Source organism: Cyrtonyx montezumae, unplaced genomic scaffold (genome assembly GCF_038088225.1).
Source record: "Cyrtonyx montezumae isolate F1298 unplaced genomic scaffold, pur_monq_1.0 scaffold_8, whole genome shotgun sequence".
NCBI classification, from domain to species: domain Eukaryota; kingdom Metazoa; phylum Chordata; class Aves; order Galliformes; family Odontophoridae; genus Cyrtonyx; species Cyrtonyx montezumae.
The window spans coordinates 82763874-82785091 of NW_027072089.1; the positions used below are offsets into that span (position 1 = coordinate 82763874).

The 21218-nt window shown below is 43.7% G+C and overlaps 1 protein-coding gene across 2 annotated transcripts in view; it reads left to right on the forward strand.

The window, feature by feature from the left end:
• Positions 1-1604: 1604 nt before the first annotated feature.
• Positions 1605-21218, forward strand: part of NUP153 (nucleoporin 153) — a 42643-nt gene continuing 23029 nt past the window's right edge. For both annotated transcript variants that reach the window (XM_065752884.1, XM_065752885.1), the window contains exons 1-4: positions 1605-1739; positions 17284-17497; positions 19616-19864; positions 21066-21205. In XM_065752884.1, the coding sequence (XP_065608956.1) occupies positions 1620-1739; positions 17284-17497; positions 19616-19864; positions 21066-21205 (723 nt within the window). In that variant the 5' untranslated portion in view covers positions 1605-1619. The remainder of the gene's footprint in view (positions 1740-17283; positions 17498-19615; positions 19865-21065; positions 21206-21218) is intronic.

Genomic DNA, 21218 nt, shown 5'->3' on the forward strand with positions numbered 1-21218 from the left:
TGGAACGTGGAAGCAAAATAAATAAAGCAGCATTTGAATTTACAGAGAAAACAGTGTAGCTGCCTTTGATGCTGAGCTGGAAAAGAAAATCATGTTACCGTAATGTGGTTACTTCACATAGTTAGCGTGCATGAGAAAGAGGGACTTCGATTTTACCCTTGCTTAAGCTATTAGATAGCCAATGCAGATGTAGTTTTAATCAGTTCCCCCAGGAGATGCCATTCCAGAAGTCAGCGTTTTCTCAATGTGTTATTAAAGGGCAGTTTATCTCTCTTCTTGAATCCTGCACCTCTCCAAATTGTAATCCATCGTGAAACCCTCCTGCTGTCAGAATTTAGCATGATAATCATGTCCTGGGCTAAGGATGTTCTGGAGGGAGGGTGTTGGTGTGAGCCATCCTGCTATGTGTGAAGGTGTACTGACAGCAGTTGGGAAAGGAAAGCTCTGGAAGCGTGTTGTGAGGGCTACCTGGGACTCACTGGGGGTCTCGAGAGGTGGTTATCTCCTTTGTGCAGCAGTGGAGGCAGGACTGAAGAAAAGAGATGTAGCAAATCCTGCAAGACAGCTGGGAAAGCACCGGAGGGGTTAAGGAAACAAAATAAAAATCGCAGATGAAGTAAGAAGCAGAGATCTAGTGCAAAACTCCTGACTGAGAGCCCTGCAGCCGTCTGTTTGCTGCCGGTTTGGTTTTCCTCGGGCCTGGGCTCATGCTGAGCACTTTCTTCTCTGTCCCTCCCTGACTGATGGTCTCAGTCACCTTCTGGGTCACTTCCAAGTGAAGACATTCTCTGAGCGCTGTCACTCTATACAAGTTTTAGCCTGGACGCCTACCTGTGCAGCCTGGGCTAGGGAGCTGCTTTGGCAGCGGGTTGGACTGAATGCTCTCTAGAGGCCCCTTCCAACCCCTACAGTTCTGTGATTCGCTGCTCAGCCCCCCCACACACGCACCGGTGCACAAAACAGGCCCTACAGCCACAGACCTGCCCTTTCAGCACCACAAAAACACGGAAGGGCAATCAGACGTTTTACGCTTTTCCAATTCGCAACAGGCAGGCGCTTCTCCTTTTGAGGCCGTGCCCGCTGCCCAGCCCCGGCCCTCCTCCCCCCTTCCCCCTCCCGCTTTAACCCGTTCTGCGCGGGAGGAGCCCACGTGCCCCACGCTCGCACCGGGGTTTCCCGCGCAGCCCCGCCTCGCTGCGCGGCGCACGCCGGTCCGTCGCCTCCGGATGACGCGGCGGCGCGGCCGGATGACGGGAGCGCGCCGTGTGGTTGGTCGGAGCCGGAGCCTGGAGGGGGGTGGGGGCGGGGCGCGGCGGCTCGGCCGCGAGCGAGCGGGCGGGCAGGACGGGGCCGGCAGGCGCGGAGCGCGCGGCACGGGAGCGGGCGAAGGGCGCGCGGCAGACGGGGCGAAGGCAGGGGGGGGTGGGGGGGTTCGCGCGCTCGCGCGGCTGAGGTGAAAGGTTCGGCTGAGGGGAGCGGAGCTGAGCGGGGCGGAGGGGAGGGGCAGGGCAAGGCCGCGCGGGGCCCCCGCTCCTTCCAGGCCGCGCGGCGCGTGGCGGGCGGGGGGCGGGCGGTGACGGCGCAAGGCGGGGGGGGCGGCCGAGGGCCCGCGTCCCAGCATGGCTTCGGGCGGCGGCGGAGGAGCGGGAGGAGGAGCTGGCGGCGGCGGCGGCGGCAAGATCCGGACCCGGCGGTACCACCTGGGCGCTGCGAAGCCTCCGTACGGCCGGAGCAGGCAGGTGAGGCGCGGAGGAGCCGGGCCGCCCAGCCCTCCTTCGGTCCCCATGTGCGAGGCGGCGGGCGGGGGCAGGCCCGGGGCGGGCGGCACCTTTTGTTCCCTTCGGTGCCGGTGGCGGGACCGGGAGGAGAGCGGAGCGGAGGAGGAGGAGAGGCCTCGGCGCCCGGCGGGGGGACGAGCGGCCCTTCCCTCCCCATCGCCGCCCGCCTCGCTCTCAGGGCGGGTAACAAAGGCTGCGAGGTGACAGCGTGCCGCTGGGCCGCTGCGTTCGCGGCTTCGGGGCGCCTTCCTCGCGCCCCTTCTGTCGGGAATAGGAGCGCTGGCGCTCGGTGCTGTGCGCGGAAGCGGGGGAGCGTCCCACGTGTGCGTGCGGCTGAGCCGTGCTCTGTTCTTTGGAACGGCGATGTCCACGTGAGAGTGCCAGCACTATGGAGCATCGCCGCACCGAAAGCTCTTGTTGAATGAGCGTTGAAGTTGCCGTGTTTTTCCTGTGCCCATGTTTCGGAGATAACTGATAAGCCGTACTAAAGTAATCGGCAGAGGTTTCCAGCCCTGCTGTTGTCTGCTTTTTCGAAGCGTTTCTCAGCAGCTTGGTTTAGCCGGCGAAAATGTGTGCTCGGGAATGGGTGTCTGTGGCATCTGCCCTGGGAATGAGTGCCACAAAGCCAGCGTGGAGGGCAGATCAACAGTAGCTCGTCCAGGGCTTGAAAACTGTAGTAAATGCCAGACTGAGAGGTACATTTATTACAGTGAATAGCTTTTTAACTGGTATTACATAAAACAAAAAAAAGAGCTCTGGGTACTTAGCTAACTGAAAACAAAGTTGAAGTTGAAATGTAACAAATGTTTGTTCCTGTTTTCAATATAACGTTGACTCTGCAGTGAGATTCTGTGATTTATCGGGCTTTATAAAGTGATGAGTTTGGGAGGACCTGAAAGCAATCAGTGAGATTTTTATCTTCAAGTCATACCTCTGATCCTGATCTAATCCCCCTCCAACTTTTATCATAAAGTACGTTCACAGAGATATTTAAGCTGACCTGGTTGAGATGAGATACTCACGGTCAAAATTGTGGCCTTGAAAAACCCTTGGCTCTGTACCATCAAGCTCTGCCTAGGCACTGTGGGCAGCATAGCTGACAGCTTTCAATTTCTGGGAAATCTAATTCATTATTTTTTTCCCACTTGTACAAGGGACAATTATCAGGATGTCTAACCCATTGCTGTCTGCTTTCTGGGTGTTGTTTTTTAACTGTAGTTCCTGGGGATTTTTGTCAGGTGGGAATTCTCTGGTCGCCTCCAATTTGTGCTGCAGTTGCTCTTCTACAAAATACAGTGACAGCTTTGGAAGGCATTTGCAAGAGGAGGTGCTGCTGCTTTTTAAGAACTATTAGTTAAAGCATTTGTTCAGAATGTGGTAGACCCTGCTTCAGTTTCCTTTTTTGCCCGGAGCAGTCAACCTACATCTTCCACTTTCCAGGCAGATATCCCAGTTGTCAAGCTGCGTGTTATCTTCAGTTCTCCTGGTTGAAGCTGTGATGCTACCCAGAAAAAGAAAGCATGATTCACTGAGCCAGAAAGGGGATGTATGTGAAAATGCTGCCCTCCAAGAATGGAGATGTGCAGGCTCTGGTCCATGGTTTCAAAACTTGTTCCTTGTTATATGTTAGATGTTCCCACAGCAAGCATCCAAAGCCTATTATTTCCTGCCCGTACGCTTGATGATTAATCTTTAGAGCTGTGCTTCATTATGTTTTTGTTTGTTTGTTTTTAAGTGTAGAGCCTTTTTAAAATCAGCTGTCACAGGAGAGGTGAACAAATGCTGCCTGGAAAAGAAGGCTGGTCACTTGCAGCTTGTGTGCTGTCCTGGGAGATGGAGATACGGATGCTGATTGCCCCACTAGTGAAGGAACTTAAACCACGCTGCTTTCCGTCCAGGACTGCCATCCTGCCTTATAAAAAAGGGCACTGTCAGTAGCTATGTTACCAACAAACAAGCAAAAAGTAGCAGCACTGCTAAGTAAAGATGGTACAGACTCTCCCTCTGTGAAGGATTCTAGGTTGGCAATCCTCAGATATGAAAGGGGCCTTTTGTATTTCTGAGTTAGGCATTCTGGAGGTAGAATTTAGGAGTCCTTCCCAGTGGCTGGGTTCTTCTAATGGCTGAATGATGACAGCTCTGTGCTGATTATGTTGACTGTAGGTAATGCCATACTTGGTATGCTACCTGTTAACTCAGCCACCTCGTGTTGAAACATTCCTCCTTCTTCTGCATCATCTAAAGAGTTTGGACACTTGGCTTGAAGTCATCTCTTTGCTCTGAGATGTATGATAGGGCAGGGTAGTTGTTGTGCCAGGCAGCTGGGTTTCATCTTCTGGATGTGGCCGGAAGTGCTTTAAATGCTGGGTTGTCCTGGTCATTTAGGTAGGCTGATGACTGGAATTACTAGGATGGGTGTATTAATGGGATGATTGTTGACATTATTAACTTATTAAACAGCTTCGATATGATACCTCTGTGTTCCTATGGTTAGTTTTAGGCTTAGCTTTGATTTTTAGTGTATGCGTGCTGATTAGTCTGGAATAGTGCCGTTCTGTTCCAGGTAGAGTATAGGTGAGCTTCAAAGATTCAAAAAATGTCATCATAGGTAAAGAGATTCAAATAACCTTTTGGGTTATTATTTATTTGCTAATCAGTCATTCAAATGAAAATGTCAGAACTTGGACTCTCCTGGACTCTTAAACGCCTACAGGAAGATTTAAGCATGAGAAAAAAAAATCAATTCTGCCTGAAGAGTCTTTTTAACCTTCCCATAAACCTGTATGCTTATGTTAAGCTTCGCATTTGAGATTTTTGGTAACTGGCCATTATATTTATAGACTGAAAATTCTGGTGGTCTTTGCTTTTTCTCAAACATGTATATGTATATTCTAGTGTGTATTTGTAGTGATGTTACCCTGGGGTAAAACCAAACAATCTGAGCACGTCCCTTGAAGAAACCAGTAGAAGTTGCTACATGTTTGTAATAAGTCTGACTCTGATCTTAACAGAAAGAGGAGAGGAGAGGAGAGGTGCCTTTTCTGTGGGTCCCAATCGTAAAGCACCTCTGGTTGGATGGGTGAAGTTTATGGAGTCACATGCCATGTCACTTGAGGACAGAGTAGTTATGGGATCAGGAACTTAAACTGCGTGTAGCAATGCCTAAATCATTACATTATCACCTGATTCTGTCTTGAAGATGGGCCAGTTGTAAACTTGTACTTGATTTATGCCTGGGATTTTCTTGGTGTGCAGTGCCTGCAGGCAGTGGGCAGGAGTTTTATAAACTGCTGGGTTTATTTTGGGATGAAATCTTGAAATTCATGCTAAAGAGTTCCTAGAATAGCCTGTTGAGTAATGTAAATTAGTTCTCATTTTGTAAATCTTAGGAAGGAACATATTAATCTATAAAAATCATAATCTATTAACAATGTCCATAGGGAGCTAAGCAAGTATGACTATTGGTTTAACTCTTACCAATAGGATTATGCCATGAAGTGTGCTTAGGTGATTGTGTTTATACCTGTGTGGCTCCCTGCTAGTTTTGATTTAATAGCAGGCTAGCACACTGGGCTAAATGTTTGTAAATTTTAAGAAACATTTGAACTCTCAAATAATGTTTTGTTTTTGTTCCAGCACTATCAAATTGTACTCACAAAACAGATGTTTAAATATATTACTGGGTTTTGGACTGGCATCACAAGCAAATCATGCATCCTGGTTGGGAAGACATTAGGTCCTTAGGATACTGACAGTTTTCCCTTGCTTAAGCTAGCAGTGCTGTCAGTGTACAACGAACTGTAGAATCTGATTGCTGTCCCTATTTATGAATATTTTGGTTTCCGTCTTGCAAAGTGTTTTCACAACAGCCCTGAGGAGCTATTAAGTGTTGGAGAAGAGAATATTAGTGAGCAGTGTCTTCAGGCAGAAGATTTTGAAGTAGGTGAAAGAACTGTCTGTTAGCTGGGACACCGACATTGCCTTCATTTGCCAGCAGCTCATCATTTCCTCTGTGTTATTTATTCCTCCAGTTGGTAATTAGCATCGGTTCTTGCTTCCCTGCTGTGGGAGAACTGAGCTGCTGATTCAGAAGACTGAGGATAGAGTACAAAATCTCTTCTGCTTGCCTGAAAAAGTTTGAGCAGAGCTATTTCAGATCAGTGTGAATGCTACCGCAGCATTGTGTAACAAACTTAACACAGATAGGACGGATGACTGGCTCAGTCAGCATGGCTCACCTGCAGATCAGCAAGGGCCTCAGCACATCTTCTGTATTCTTGTAGACAAATGGGTGAAATACACGCTCATCAAGTAGTCTGCAAAGTGGCTGGAAAACTAGCTGGACCACTGGCCCTTAAAGGATTGTGATCAGTGGTACTGTGAGCCACTGACAGACAGTTGTTAAGAATCTCCTGGGGGTTGATCTGTGGACACATTCTATTTTACGTCTTTAGGAGGAATGGGGATAAGAGAAGGGCATGCACTCCCAGAGGGTTCCCAGGTGATAGCAGTCTTAAGAGAGGAGTGTCCAAATGCTGAAGGGTAATGCTGCCATTGAGGTTTCTTTGTAACGTGTTGACAAAAACCTTGTGCTGTTGGGACTTAACAGTTCCATGCAGCAGTACCAGCTGGGAAAAGAATGGCTGTAAAGCTGTCCAGCAGAAAAGGAACTGGGGGTGCTAGTCAACAACCAGCTGAACGTGTCCTGTCAGTGTGCCCAAGTGGCCAAGGACACCAATGGCATCCTGGTCTGCATCAGAAATATCTTGGCCAGCAGGACTGGGGAAGGGACTGTCCCTCTGTGTGCAACATTATTGATGCACACCTCCAGTCATACAATCATAGAATCCTTTGAGTTGGAAGGGACCTTCAAGGGTCACCTGGTCCAGCTCCCCTGGAATGAACAGGGACACCTACAGCTACATCAGGTTGCCCAGAGCCTCACCATGAGTGTCTCCAGGGATGGGGCATTGATCACCTCTCTAGGCAATCTGTGCCAGTGCTTCACTACTGTTATTGTAAAGAAAATTCTTCCTTATATCCAAATGAAATCTTCCCTCTTTTGGTTTGAAACTTTTCCCCCTGTTCTGTCCCAACACACCCTGCTAAAGAGTCTGTCTCCTTTTTTCTTACAGCTCCCCGTTTAGATGCTGAAAGGCCACTATCAGGTCTCCCTGAAGAGGGTCTGAACAGCCCCAACTCTCTCAGCCTGTCCTCGGGTTTTTGTGTCCATCCTCTGGATGCGTTTCAGAAGGTTCATGTCTCCTGTACTGAGGACTCCACATCTGGATGCAGTTCAGTTTTGGGACTCTCACTACAAAAAGGAAATAAAGTCACTTGACTGTGTCCAGGGAAGAGTAGTGGAGCTGGTGAAGGGACTGGAAAATACATCTTTTTGAGGGAACAGGCTGTTTAGTTTAGAGGAGAGGCTGCAGGGAGACATCATTGCTCTCTGCAACTATCTGACAGGAGGCTGCAGCGAAGAGGGTTCCAGTATCTTTTCTTGATGACAAGTGGTAGGATGTAAGTGATAGTGCGGGGGAGGTCTAGATTGGGTATTGTGAAGAATTTCTTCATGGGGGAGTGGTCAAGCACTGAAATGGGCTGTCCAGGAAAGTGCTGGATTCACTGTTTGTGGAGGTATTGAAGAGATGTGAGAACGTTGCACTAAGGACATGGTTTAGTGATGAGTCTTGGTAGGTCAGGTCAGTGTTTTGATTTAAAGCATGTTATTGAGAGCACTATCCAAATACTTCTTGAACACTGATGGTCATGGGATGTGAACCACCGGTGTAGGAAGCCGGTTCCAGCTTTGTTTTCCTCCTCTGAATGCTTTCAGGTATTTGAATATGTTTTTACATTATGGAGCTTAGAACTGCATGTGAGGCTGCACCAACGCCAAGTGCAGCGAGCTTCCTAAGGTTGCATTTCTGTCCTGCGTCCAGATAGCTGATACAAATGTTGAACAGGTCTGGCCCTAGAATTGAGCTGTGGGGAGCACTGCTGGTGACTGCCTGCTAGCCAGCTGTAGCCCCACTCACTACAGCCCTTTGAACACTGCCAGTTTGTTACCTGATGCAGTGTGAACCTGTTCACCCCACCATTGGTCAGTTTGTCCAGAAGGGTGATGTGAAGGATGCTGTCAAAGGCCTTACTGAAATCCAGAAAGATGCTTCCACCACCACTACATCCACCACGTGGGTGACCTCATCCTAGAAGGAGGTCAGGTTACAAAGGCAGGGCGTTCCCTTGATGAACTCACGCTGACTATGGCTTTGTTCTTTAAATGCCTTTCTGTATTCCCTAGGATAATCTCTAGCTTTTCCAGGCACTGAGGTTATCTTAACAAGTCTGTAGTTTCCTGGGTCTTGGCTCATCCCTCTAGGTAGCTGGATATATGGTTGGCTAGCTTCCAGTCAGTGGAGACTTCCCTAGACTCCTGTGACCTTTGGTAAATTGTTGAGAGCTGGAATGCCTGCCAACTCCGTTAGTACTCTGGGATGAATGCAGTCAGGCCCAGTGGGCGGATGTAATTCACCTTGATGGTATCAAAGATGTTTTCCAACTTGAATGAGTCTATGATTCTGTGACAAAAGCAAATGTGAAGTCCATCTGGAACAAAACAACTTCCTGAAGCTGCTGGACAGCAAGTTGAACCTGCGTCAGCAGCATGCTCTTGGGGTAGAGGAGGCCAGCTGTGTGCTGGGCAGTATTAGTAAGTTTGTGGGCAGGAGGTTGGGAGAGGTGATTGCTCCCCTCTGTTCTGTGTATCCACGGGTGTTGTGTCCAACTCTGGCATCTCCAGTACAGGAAAACAAAAAGACATAACTGATGTGAATCTAGCTGGGAGTCAACAAGATGGCTAATGCTGGGACACACAGAACGAGGAGAGATTAAGAGAGTTGGATGTGTTCGCCTTAAGAAGGGGAGGTGAAGGGGAGATCCCGTCAGCAAATGCCTATGAAGAGTATAGGAAAGGTGGAACAAGCTTCCTCTTGCAGTTTCTGGACGCAAGAGGCAATGAACTTAAGTTTCAAAATGAAAACTTCTTTTTCTTTGTAGCAAAGACTTTTATCTTCAAGAGTAGTCATGTTGGAAGAACTTCTCAGAGAGGTTTCCATCCTTGGAGGTGCTGGAAGCCCAGCTGGACGCAGCCCTTGGCTTGGCAGCCTGCCCTTCCTGTCCTTTCTCTAAGTTGGACCAGATAACCTGTGGTGCTGTGTGGCCTCTGGTGTTGCTGCTGTTGGACCACGAGGCACATGCAGATGTGGTTTCAGCATAAATGCCAGTGTTACTTAAGGTGCACAATCATTTCTGTTGAGGGAAGTGTCTTCAGGGCAGCGCTGCTTTTTGTGGAAAGAAATAACACTTCCATTGTGCTGTTGCATTTTATCTAGGCTAAATTGTGAGGTTGCCCTCAAGAGGAGCACCACAAAAGAGACTTTTCTAGGGCTGCAATTTCCGGACCATTTTTAAAAAGGACCTTCTGTATTTTTAATGATGGATTATGCAATATAGTTTCCCATGTTTCTGCTGTGGAGTTGCATTTTTCTGCTGGTTATTCTTTTTTCTATTTTTTAATGTTCTGTGTCGTCCATCCAGTATTTACTGAGTAGTGATTATACAGTTGTACAGCTGTTGAATAGTGGTATTTATACAACTGTGATAGGAAGTGAAGGTATTCCCCAATATACACCTTCGGTGTGTACTACGTAGACAATGTGAAAACTCTCCTTTGTGCTTTTTGTAATGTACCATGCATATCTGAGGATGAAGAATTATTAGATATGTGTTCTAGTGGAGAATTTTAGCTATTAGGTAGATTTTTTTTTTATTATCTGTTAAGATATTTAGTAATTTATCCATTCAGGGTCATGAACAACTCTCTTGAATTTGGACATGGTTATTGCTTTCCCTTGTACTGATGTCTTGTGCCAGGTATCTTCAATTCATACCACTACATTATGTTTCTTTTTTTTTCCAAATAGTTTTGCTTTAAGACCTGAACTTGCTTTCTTTTGCCTACGGATCTTCTGTACCTGTTTTGCTGTTGAATGGGAGGCATGGTGTGTGTTCATTTTTTTAAGCTAAAGAGATGCTAGTTTTGCTAAGTTGAGGCACTTGATGCATCACCACTTCAGGTTGTTAATCCCTCACCTTTGTTAGTGAAAGGGACTGGAAGATTACCCTGAGCCCTTTCAAGCTGAGGCAGATGGGTCATCTTAAAATTGAGCCAAGACGAGTAGGAACTAGCTTGTTTGACTGCCTGAAGCATAAGTCATTTTGCAACTTGCTGATGCATTATTTGTCATTGCGGTATTCTCGATTTCAAAAATGTTTATTAATTAAAAGATCCTCTCAGCTGTAATGTTGGCTTTTCTTTGTTGTTGGTGGAGGGATCACAGATGTATTCCCCTTCTTTTGACAAGAAAAGACTTGAAGTTATTTTTCTGCTGTCTAGGAAATAGCACAGTGCTGAAGCTTTTGTGTTGGGGCAGTAGTACTGACTGACGTCTTTGGGGCGGCAGTTTCTTTTGAGATTCTGTAACTCGTAATTGCATTTTGCATTTAATTATAGTGTCTCTGTGTGCTTGGCATGGTTGTGATCCCTGTCTTTTTTTAAAGTATAAGCTCATGATACTCTCTGCTTCTGTTGCGGATAAAACCTATGTGTTACTGCTCTAGCACTAAGCTTAGAGCTACAGTTTCAGTGCACATGCTTGCTTTGCAAATACCTGTGCCAGCAGAAAATGCTCATTCTCCTTGGTAAGGTGGTTTATTATTGTCTCCATAGCTCTGCTGCTGGGAGGAGTTGTGCAAGTGTGTCCTGAAAAATAAGCTGACTTTGCTTTGAAGCTGTAGCTCTGTTTTGAGTCAAGCTCTTCTGCATCAGTTGGGTCTCTTGGCTCCTTCCCGTTAGTGCTCTGCCTATGGTCATCTCCAAGATCAGTCAAAGGTGTAAACTGTTTGTCTGCACCGGGCACGTGGTAATTCTAATACCGCAGCTGCCATAATGTCAGCCTCAAGTATTTGTTATTAAACTTCGTATGCAGAGCTGTAGTATGTATGCAGATTTACAGAATTGCATGCTGTTATCTGCAGCCACTGAATAAATCTCTGTCCAGTGGCTTTTTTTTTTTTTGTGTTATTGATAAGAGAACAGTATTTAGAGATCCACTTATGTTTGTGAAATGCTGTTGGTTGTGTCAGATGAACTGTGAAGAAAACCCAGCCAGAAATATACTACTGCCCTTATTGGCTGGAGATTACTGCCCTGCAGCAGAGGTGAACCTATGTTGGCTTTACCACTTCAGAATATTAGCTTAAAATGTCAAAGAATATAACTGTAGCTGCAGCTAAAGCAGCTGTGTCTGAGTCAGCATTTTAGTTTCTTTTAAATCTAGTTAGAAATGTGTGCAGCAGAGTCAAACGTAATACAATTTTAAGAACTCTCCTGCCCTGTTTAATTTCAGGTTCTGCTGATTTAGTTGAATTGTGAGCTCTAACTTGCACATGCTAAACAGGATTGACATACAATGCTTCAAAAGTAGGAAGGCTTAGAGTTTTGCTTACTTTCAGGTGAGCACAGAGAATAACTAAAGGTGATTCTTTGATTACAGTTTTAAGTTCAAGATGGTGAATAAGGAAGAAAAGATTTCAGTGTATAACAGGATTGGAATAATAGATTTTGTGTGCCCACTGATGTATGCTATTGTCAGCTCAGTTTGTACATCAGCCTGGATAGAAGCAGCTGTTCAGAGGGAGCGTAGGAGTACTTGGCCATCTTTTATTAACACCACATATAAGAAAAAATGTAGTTCCAGTCTTCTTCTTATATGAGTTTGATTTACTTTGGAGTGAAAGAAAAACAGAAAGCGCTTCAGGTTGAGAGGTAATGTTTTTAAGTTATGTGTAATGTCTCATCTGCACTAGAAAGCATTGGATGCGGGAATGAATGTCAGCAAGCTTTGGGTTGCCCTTGAATGGCATTTAACCATTGCTTCAGAAGCTGCTGTGGGATTTGGCCTGCCCTTGCTTGTGTTTTACCCACATAACGTGTCCTCTCTACTCAGAGCTGTAGCTTGTGGGTGCGTTCAGGCAAAGTGGCAGTGAAAACATCATTTAATTAATTGCTGAGAGTGAAGTATATTGTTGGAGGTAGCAGATGCATAGAATGTGATGTGATACATGGAAAGCATGCACTTGTATGCACACGTTTATTTCCAGTAAATGGAGGGGAACAGAAAGGTTGCCATTTCTTTTGTCAAATATCTACAGTCATGTTGAAATACTGTCACGAATCATGTCTCATTGTTCAGAGGATATCAATAAATAAGATTTTATGCCTAAACTCTGTATTTAAATCCTAGATATAAATGTTTATTATCATACATCTTGCGAAGTCTGATAACTTGTACTAATGGCCTTGTTAAAGACCATCTGGTGCTATGGGGAATGTATTTTTTGATCATTCTAAGTTTGGAAAATTTTCTATGTGGTTGTGAGAGTTTGTGCATTGTTTCAGATGATGATGATGTGCTTGTTGCATAAAAATAGTTAGTTTAAGCTGCAGGGTACCCTTACAGGAAAAGGAAAAAAATAGCTGTGTTTTGGTAGGTAGAAGTAAGGTCTTTGCAGCTATGCTGCAGATACAGTGTGTACATGTAGCAGTCATTTGATGAAAATAATAATTGAATTTACAGCCCCATCTTTGATTAAGAATGAATTAATTTAAAACTGCTCATAAAGTTGTAAGCACAGGTTGTCTCCTCAGTCCTCACTTTTGTTTTTGATGCTGACAGATCTCAGGGTCTCCCACTCCATGTACACTCCATGACTTGCAGCACCATCTCTTGATCTCTGCCGAGGATCAGCTGGACCTAGCGTTGTGCTTTCTGCCAAGAAGGAAGGCACCCTGTACTTCACTCCCTCTTTTGAAGATGTGGTTGCTGTGTTGGGTGAAGGTGTGGACTAAACTCAAGATAAAACCACATGGTGTCACTAGGATTTAACCTGGAATGGGTTAGATGCTGTTTTACTGATGGAAGCACGCTCTGGCTTTTTGCTCCTGAATGGAACTGATAATGATGGGCTGTTGTTTTCCTGGTAGAAATGTGCAGACTGTACCAAAATCTACAACAGCACTAGTGTCCTTGGGTGTTCATTCTAGAGCTCAGCTAAGAAAGGCTCTCTTCACACAATAAGAAGGAAATACTGGCATCTGGAAGCATGATCCCTTCCTCGTAGTCTTTGGAAATAAATTTGTACTAGTCCAGTTGCCTTAAATAAAGTAGTTGCTTTTTCCACTGTCACATAATTAATGACGTCCCTGTAACATATTGTTCTTATTAAGTCATAAGTTTTATTGTCTGTTTTCTAAGTGAAATATCAAACTCTGCTGTGCTATGTCCAGAATGAAACCACTCCCTAAAGAGGAAGAGCACAGCTAGTTTGAAGCCAGTCTGCATCTGTGCTGCTGCAGGAGACGACCACGTCACGATTCCAGTTCTATCCTTGCTTTTTGCACTAGCACCACCGTAACCAAATGATGAGCTGTCGCAGGCTGTAGGTGAACTTTCAGTTGAGCCAGTTCAGTACAGCCCCTTACGGATGTTACATAGCTCTGTTTATGTGCATATTTGGTCAAAGGAAGGGAGAAGTCTTGCTGTTTCTTTCTCTTGTCCTTCCACCCGCTCTTTCTTTTTCTCCTGAGCCGTTTGTGTTGCACTGCGCCAGCTGAACTCATTAGTCCAGCAGAGAAACATGTGCTTGTTGCCAGATTAACAAATTCAGCTAGTATGGAGAGCAGCCTACTGCGCCAGAGCTGGCACGGGGTGATGTGGGGGATGGAGGCAGCCCGAGTTCCCTCTGTGGTGGTGTGAAGTACTGCTTCTCGCTGAACTTTGCCCTCAGGTGCGGGTTTTCTTTTTGAGGCTGTACTGCTTGGTGTGTTTTAAGAACTTGAGCTTTGAAACGGGAAGCAAAACAAAAAATATCTGAGTTGGCCTTGATGCTCTTAGGGGTGTGCATATAGGGAAGTAGAAATGAGCTCTTCTGTCAGGTTGTGCTTCTTGCTTCTTTGAGGAATTCATGTTAGCTTGTATCCCTTCTGTTTGTTTGTTTGTTTATTTGTAATTCATCCTTTGTTGTACAGTGGGAATTATTTGAGCCTCTTGGTTTGAAATCCATGTTTTTTGGTAACACATTGTTTCTGAGTATTTCTGCCATCGCTCCTGCCCCCATTGCTATGCAGGAGACCCCTAAAGAGCTAGATGAACTGTCCAGTTCATATAATTTTTGCCAAGAAATGGCCTGCTTTTAAGTTTGAAAGTCAAGCTGTAACTGAAACCTACTGGTTTTTATTTCCTTATATAAAGCGTTTCAGAAAATGGTATTTTAAAGTAGTGAATTGGGACACCTGCTTGTTTACTCCTGAGTGTCTACAGCACATCATTTGTTTGGAGTCACGTCCCAAGGCAGACGGTCTCTGAGCTGCAGCTGTAGTTACTGTTGCTGTGGTGGTGCGTGTATGTGTTGGAGATACACCCGGCAGTGCTGCAGGCACTTGGGATGCACAATGTTTGAAGAGCTGCTGTAAATACCTATTCATAAGCTATTGGATCTCTTCTCCATGTTCTGTGTTGTGTTCTGCTTCCCTACTGCTATTTTAGGATGAGCATAGCGTGTGAGTGCATTTAACATCAGCAGACAACTGTTGGAACTGAGAGCAGTTCTCAAACTGCTGAAATCGGTGAGTTAATTCCAATCTGCTGAAGGACTAAAACGCATTCACTGACTGAACTGCTGCTACTCACGGCTGGGATTCTCCCTGTCACCCTATCAGAGCCTTCTGGTCCAGTGGCAATGAGGAACAACAGAGCTGCCCCTCCTCTGAGCACATGGCTGGCTCCAGAGCAGCTTTTGTGTGGCAGCACGCTGAGTGTACCGGTAGTGAGTTCAGGTGTTGAGGGAGGGCCTGGTGAGTAACCTTGGTGTAAGGAGGCGGGGGGTTGAGCATTCTGCAAACCTGTCTTGTTACAGAAGGAAACACATCTGTTTCTTGGGTTACTTCCTTTTTTTCTGCTTTGCATACATTGTCCAACATATTCCAGGAATTGCAAGATTCATTAAACATACTTTTTTGTTTGTTTGTTTTTAAATTAAATCAGCTTGGAAGTTGTAAGTGAAATAAATATAGGCAGCTTTTACTTGTATTTAATTTGCTTCATCATATGCATCAGTCACCACATGGATTTGATTGGCTGAGGCCAATTTATGAGGTTCAGTGAGACCAAATGCCAATTCCTGCATTTTGGTCACAACAGCCTCATGCAGTGCTACAGGCTTGGGGCAGTGTGACTGGAGTCACCATCCCTGGAGGCGTTCAAGAAATGTGTAGATTTGGCACCAAGGGATGTGGTTAGTGGGCATGGTGGGGATGGTTTGATGGGTGAACTTGATGATCTTAGAGGTCTTTCCAACCTTAATGATTGTATGAGTGCCACTGAAAGCAACAAATTTGGTCTCTGGAGAGTTGCTGCTATGGATGAGGCTTACAGTGTCCTTGTCAGCCTTTCTCATTCCACTCGGTGGCTTGCAGGGAAGGTGCATCTTTGGATTCCCTCAAGTAGGGCAGTCCCTGGTCCACAGGGGTTGTGGAGGCGATGAGAGTCAGACAGCAACTCAGAGGAGCAATATAAAACAATCAGTTTTCCAACCACAAATAGTCAACTACCTTGAGGCAAAAATTAGGAAGCTTTCTAACAACAATAAACGTTATGGATGAAGAATACTTTGGCACAGGTGCTTTTTCCTAGTCAGCTACTTTGAGGCACATTTAGGCAGTGGCTACTAAAGAAGACAGACGAAATCAAGAGGAAAAACAGGAAGACAAAACAAAAGTATAAGAGATATTTTACCACGTTCTTGGATCCAGTGTTGTCTTGAGTTCAAGTCTTGATCTGTGCATTGGCTGCGGGATTAGAAGGAGCTGCTCTGCTGACACCGTGCGTTGAACTGCTTGTGAACTCTGGCATCATCTGCATTTGTGGTTTCTGTAGGAAAGCTGAGGCTTGGCGTTTAAGAGAAGAATAGCAACATTCTGAGCATTTTCTACTCGTGTGCATTTTAATGTAGTAATTGTGATGGATGTGTTTATTCCGTGGTATCCTGCGTGGTTTAACTGTCCCTGGGTATTTCTTCTGTCCTTGTGCAAGTAAACAATAGAATTACAGATCATTAGGAAAAATGTCAAATTGTGAATTAGGATGACTTTCTTCCTGTGAAAAGGCTTTTTGTTTTCTACCCTTTCCTCTTCCCATACCTCCCTCCCAACTCTGGATTCAAGTGTGCATCAGTGTTTATAATTCTTGTATCTTGGTGTTTGCATTATTGTGTTTGGAATATTTAAGTGATACACGCTTCTATTTTGGTTATGGTTTTTTTTTTTTTTTTTTGGTCCGTTTTTGTGCACAGCTGTTATTTCAGAATTTTGTTAGACTATAACTTCAATTTTCTACACCCAAATAATAATCTCAACTAGAAAGTTCTGTTTCCTAAACCCAGAGAAGTGGTAGAGTATGGACTGTTGGTGCAGAACCAGCTAAAGCCTGGGTACACACGCTAGCAACCGCTGAACAGATTTCTTTGCTGAATTCCATTCACTCATGTCTCTTCTTGGTTTTCCTTGCTGGAGTTGCTGAGTCAGCCTTCATGTGTGCTTGTAGCGTAAGGAGCCGAGCAGCTCTGTGCTGCCAGCAGTGTGAGAGGGAGTGCTGCGAGCAATTTTCTGCGCGTGGCTGAGATTTGACAGAAAGGGATGCTAAACTTTTGAGGGAATGATGGGGAAAAAGTGAGCATCTAAAACATGGTAAATAAGCGTTCTTTTAACGTGGAATGTAAGCATTGCGAAGGATTTGTAAATGGCAACATTGAAATGGCTGTTAAGTGTATAGAAGTTGCAGAGTAATAGTGTTTGGAGGCTGTAGCTGTATTTCTTCCAGGATTTTGTTACACCGACTGTTCAGAGTATAGCAGTGTTGTTTTGATGCACGTTTATTCCTGTGATTCAGCATGAGAAAAAAATAGAAATAACTAGACTCCCTGTTCTAAGTGGATAGAAGGATCCTCACTATTGCTGTAGATGACTGCTGAGCTTCTGTTATAGGTGGCTTTCAAGTGAGAGTGTGGAGGAAGAGTTGTGCAACAAGTATATAGCTCAGGAGTTATGTAGAAGTAGAGTTTCCTCATGGCCTTGTGCATTGACAAGCTGCTGGAGAATGTTGATGGAAACTTTGAATAATGGTAGGTAGTAGGGAATCAGTCTTAGGAGAATTTTAGGTGTCCCAGAAGCATAGAAATCCTATACTAAGAATCAGCCTCCTGCATCTTACTCTTGTTCTAAATATTTTCTGTATAATATCTGTCTTCAAGGTCTATGGAGTTGTATCCCAGCATATGCTAATGACTGTGTTTCTGTAATTAAAGAAATATCTCTTCTTTCAAGCAGGGAATCATTAGCAGGATGACGGAATCAGTGAAAAACATAGTACCAGGATGGCTACAGAAATATTTTAATAAAAGTGAAGATGAACGTGTAGATACAAATGAATCTGCAAACCAGGAAGAGAATCCAGTAAATTATAACGATTACGAAGATGAAGATACCATAATGACCGATGGGAGAGTCACACCTGAACCAGCAGGAATTAACCTGGAAGGTATTTGAAAAATCATTTATGTTCTGGTCATTTCTATTTATTGACAAATTTCTCATTTTGGATCTAAATTTCCAAAGGAATTTGGTAGGAGGCTTTCGATGAATTAAAACCAGCCCCTTCTCTCCTCCTAGTTAAAAAAAAAAGTTAACAAAAAAAAACCAACATAAGAAACCTCAAAACAACATCAGTTTGTGAAACTGTCTCTTAGCTTTGAACAGTAAATACAGCTGTGGAGTGTAGAATTTACAGCTCTCACAGGCTATCAGTTGATTACATGTATTCTGTTAGCCAGGTAGAAAATGTTGAAAATACTCATTTACAAGTGTGCTAAGTCATATTTTTTTTCTTTTTTAGAATACATGGAACAAAACTTAGTCTAATTGTCTAGGGCAATTAACAATGTTCATTTGTTTTGAAGCCCTCAAAACAAAAACTAGATGGAATAGCAGAGGAAAATTTCTCCTCAAGTCTTGATTTTTTTTTTAATTTGAGTACCTTTTGAACCTTGATCAATTTAGTAAAGCTCTTTGATAGCTTAACGGAGATTTGGGGAACTTGTGTGTGTGAGATCTATGAAATTATTTTTAGAATATTTAATAAAATTAAAATGTGTTAGTATCTGGACTGTTGTCTTTGAGAAGATATTTGGACTCTGGACAGAGACTTGCAGCCTCTGTACCATATTAAAAATTCATCTTTGTTTCATATCCAGTGCCTCTCACTGGTTCTATAGTCCTGCTGCATAAATGTTCATGTGCTCTCAATTGAGTTTCCCTTCAAGATAGCTGTTTGGGGAAGTTGCCTTTTAATAAGGAGAGTAGTTTAGTCTGGGCACATAAAGGTAATCAGATAATGTGGAAAGTCAGTTGCTCCTGTTGTTGTCAGTGTCAAAAATAATGAGGAAGTATCTTTGCCTCCAGTGTCATCTAATTGTAAACAAGGAATTTATTGCTTTGTCTGTTGCTGTAGTTTGGGAATAAGTTTGGATAAAGGAATAGACATTATCTTCATGACTGAGGAACACATGTTGGCTTTTCTGTAGAACTGTGTGAAAGGACCTTTTAGTAAGAACAGCTGCACAACAAACTTACTAATTCCAGATCAGGAGCAGGTGGACAGTTGCAGTCTGTGTATGTTAGTTGCTACATTTAAGATTTTTATTTTATCTTTTTTAAGATTAGTCGTTACTGCAATTAAAAAAAAAAAAAAGTTTCTTCAGCTCTGAGATATAGATGTGTGCTGGAGCCTGGATACCTTCCTTTGCTGATAAATCATCTCAAGCAACACTGTCCTAAAAATCTGCTCATGTTTTGGAGAACAGATTAGTGGTACTGCAGTGGTTATGAGGATTGGACTAGCTAGTTTAAGCTTCAGTGCAAGTATCAAGGGGAGAGCAGCTCAGAATCTTTTGAGTTCCAAGGATTACTGAGTGTGTGGACTTTCATCGGGCATGATGCTTACTAGCAGTCCTGTTCATTTAGCAAGTTGGAGCTCTGAGGCCACCCACTCCAGGCCACTGGAAGTGTTTCTATACCCTTCAGTTCCAGAGGAAAAAGTGCTCGTTTGGTTTCTTGGGCCAACATGGCTTGGGTTAAAATCTTGAAAGTTAATGGATAGAAGATAGTGTTTACATGTGGCATGACCTGATTTGGTAGCTTTGTTTGGGAGGAAAAAAAAGTACTGCAAACATTCATTTTCATGTTGTATTCAAACTAATGTGATTTTTGTGCCAAGATTATATAAACTGCAATGTTGTTCGCAATTTGCCACATGATCTCAAATTTTGGAAAGCTTATTGCAAGCTTTTCATGCAAGATGAAGTGGTTTATATGTTTGATTTAGTGAAAGATCCAGTGTTAAAGCACTTAAGCACGAAGTCAGAACCTGGTATTGTAAAGCCCCATACTTCTTAATGTGATATTAACACTTAGAATTGCACGTAGTATTGCTGTTGTAGTTACACAGATGAAACCCTATCTGGATGAGGAAGAAGTTAAATTTGGCTTCTCTATTTTTGTGCTTAGAACTCGGTAATAGCTTGACTGTTGATAGGAAACAGGTTTTGGCTTCTATGAGCTTGTCTATAAGAAAGCTAATCATCTCTCTATTTGTATTTAGAACCATCCACGAGTAGATCAGCACTGAACTTATCAGTTGTGTTAACAAGGCCCTCTCTTCATCGAAGCCATTTGAACTGTACCATGTTAGATTCCACTGTACCACCTTGTCAGCCCTCTACATCTTCTACACTTGGCATTGGCAATCCTGGACTGTCTCTTGTAAAAGAAATAAAAGATTCTACCTCTCAGCACGATGATGATAACATCTCAACAACTAGTGGCTTTTCCTCTAGAGCATCTGATAAAGGTAATTTTCATATTCTCTTTTTAGTTTCATTTTTACAAAATGTGAAGTGCTTTTCATTCATTCATATTCCACATCAACTTAGTAGATAAAATAAGTGAATGTTAGCTTTGGAAGGGAGAATTAAATATATTTTTTAGTGTTTTAGAAGTATATGTTTAGTCACCATTTTAATATAACTGCTTGGAAGTACATTTATGAGTCCTCGATGTTACAAGAAATTAATGCTGACTTACGTACTTTCAGCTAGTTGTAAATTTTGAACTGGGGTGGTAGCAAATGAAACTGTCACTCTAGCTTGACAACTAGGTTGATCACTTGGAAGAGTGACTCAATGTCCAACAGACAGCTAGTTAAGAGTGAGTAGCTACAGGTGACAAATGGAAACACAAGTTGTTTTTTTCTTTCACCAAGAGCAGATAAAGGAACTACTGACTATACAAGTTTTGTATATATATATATACAAAGGTTTTCTGGCCTTTCTTGGCAGAAGGCTTCCACTGCCAGTGCTGCCATGTTTTATGCTGAGCTCACTAAGGAATTCACGCTATTCTAAAATAAAAAGTGAACGTTGTATTCATGTAGATAGGTACCTTGGTCACCTCACTGTGAAAGGGCAAACAGCAGGTTTGTAGTGTTATCTAGTCCCCTATATAGACAGGGATTGAGGCATTGTCAGTGAGTTTTGTGGAGTACCTATTTGTGAAGGTCAGAGAGATGTTGTCAGGCTTTAGCAATATGACCTGAGCCTACTAGAGTGTTCTGATGTGCCTTCATAAAATGCACATGGGAAACAGATTGTTAGCTCTGTTAGATAAGCATCTGGGGAATCTTTTGGGTTTAAAACTTATGCAGTTATGACCTATGCTGGCCTCCAGCCTTTTATCAACACAGGAAAGCCTTTGTGTGCTTACATATGCACTGGTGCATGCGCAATTCCCTTTTATCTTGATATGAAAGCAAAAGTAATTACACTGCATTAGAAGCATAGAATTTATTTCCCAAGATTGAAAAGTAACTGTACTTGTGCTGAACGGAATTCAAGTTCAGAGTTAGTACTTGATTTTCACACCACATGTGAAATTGATCTGTTTAAAGAATGCTGAAGTCAGGGTTATTTTTTGTATTAAAGTCAGTGGTCCTTAATATCAGGAGATCTTTTTGTACTTGAGGCATTTTCATGCTGTGTGTGTCTTTTTGGCAGATATCGCAGTTTCAAAAAATACTTCAGCACCACTGCTCTGGTCCACAGAAGCTGAAAGATCTCATTCCCTCTCCCAGCATTCTGCATCTAGCTCAAAGAAACCTGCCTTCAATTTATCTGCTTTTGGAGCTCTCTCTCCTGTAAGTACTGCAC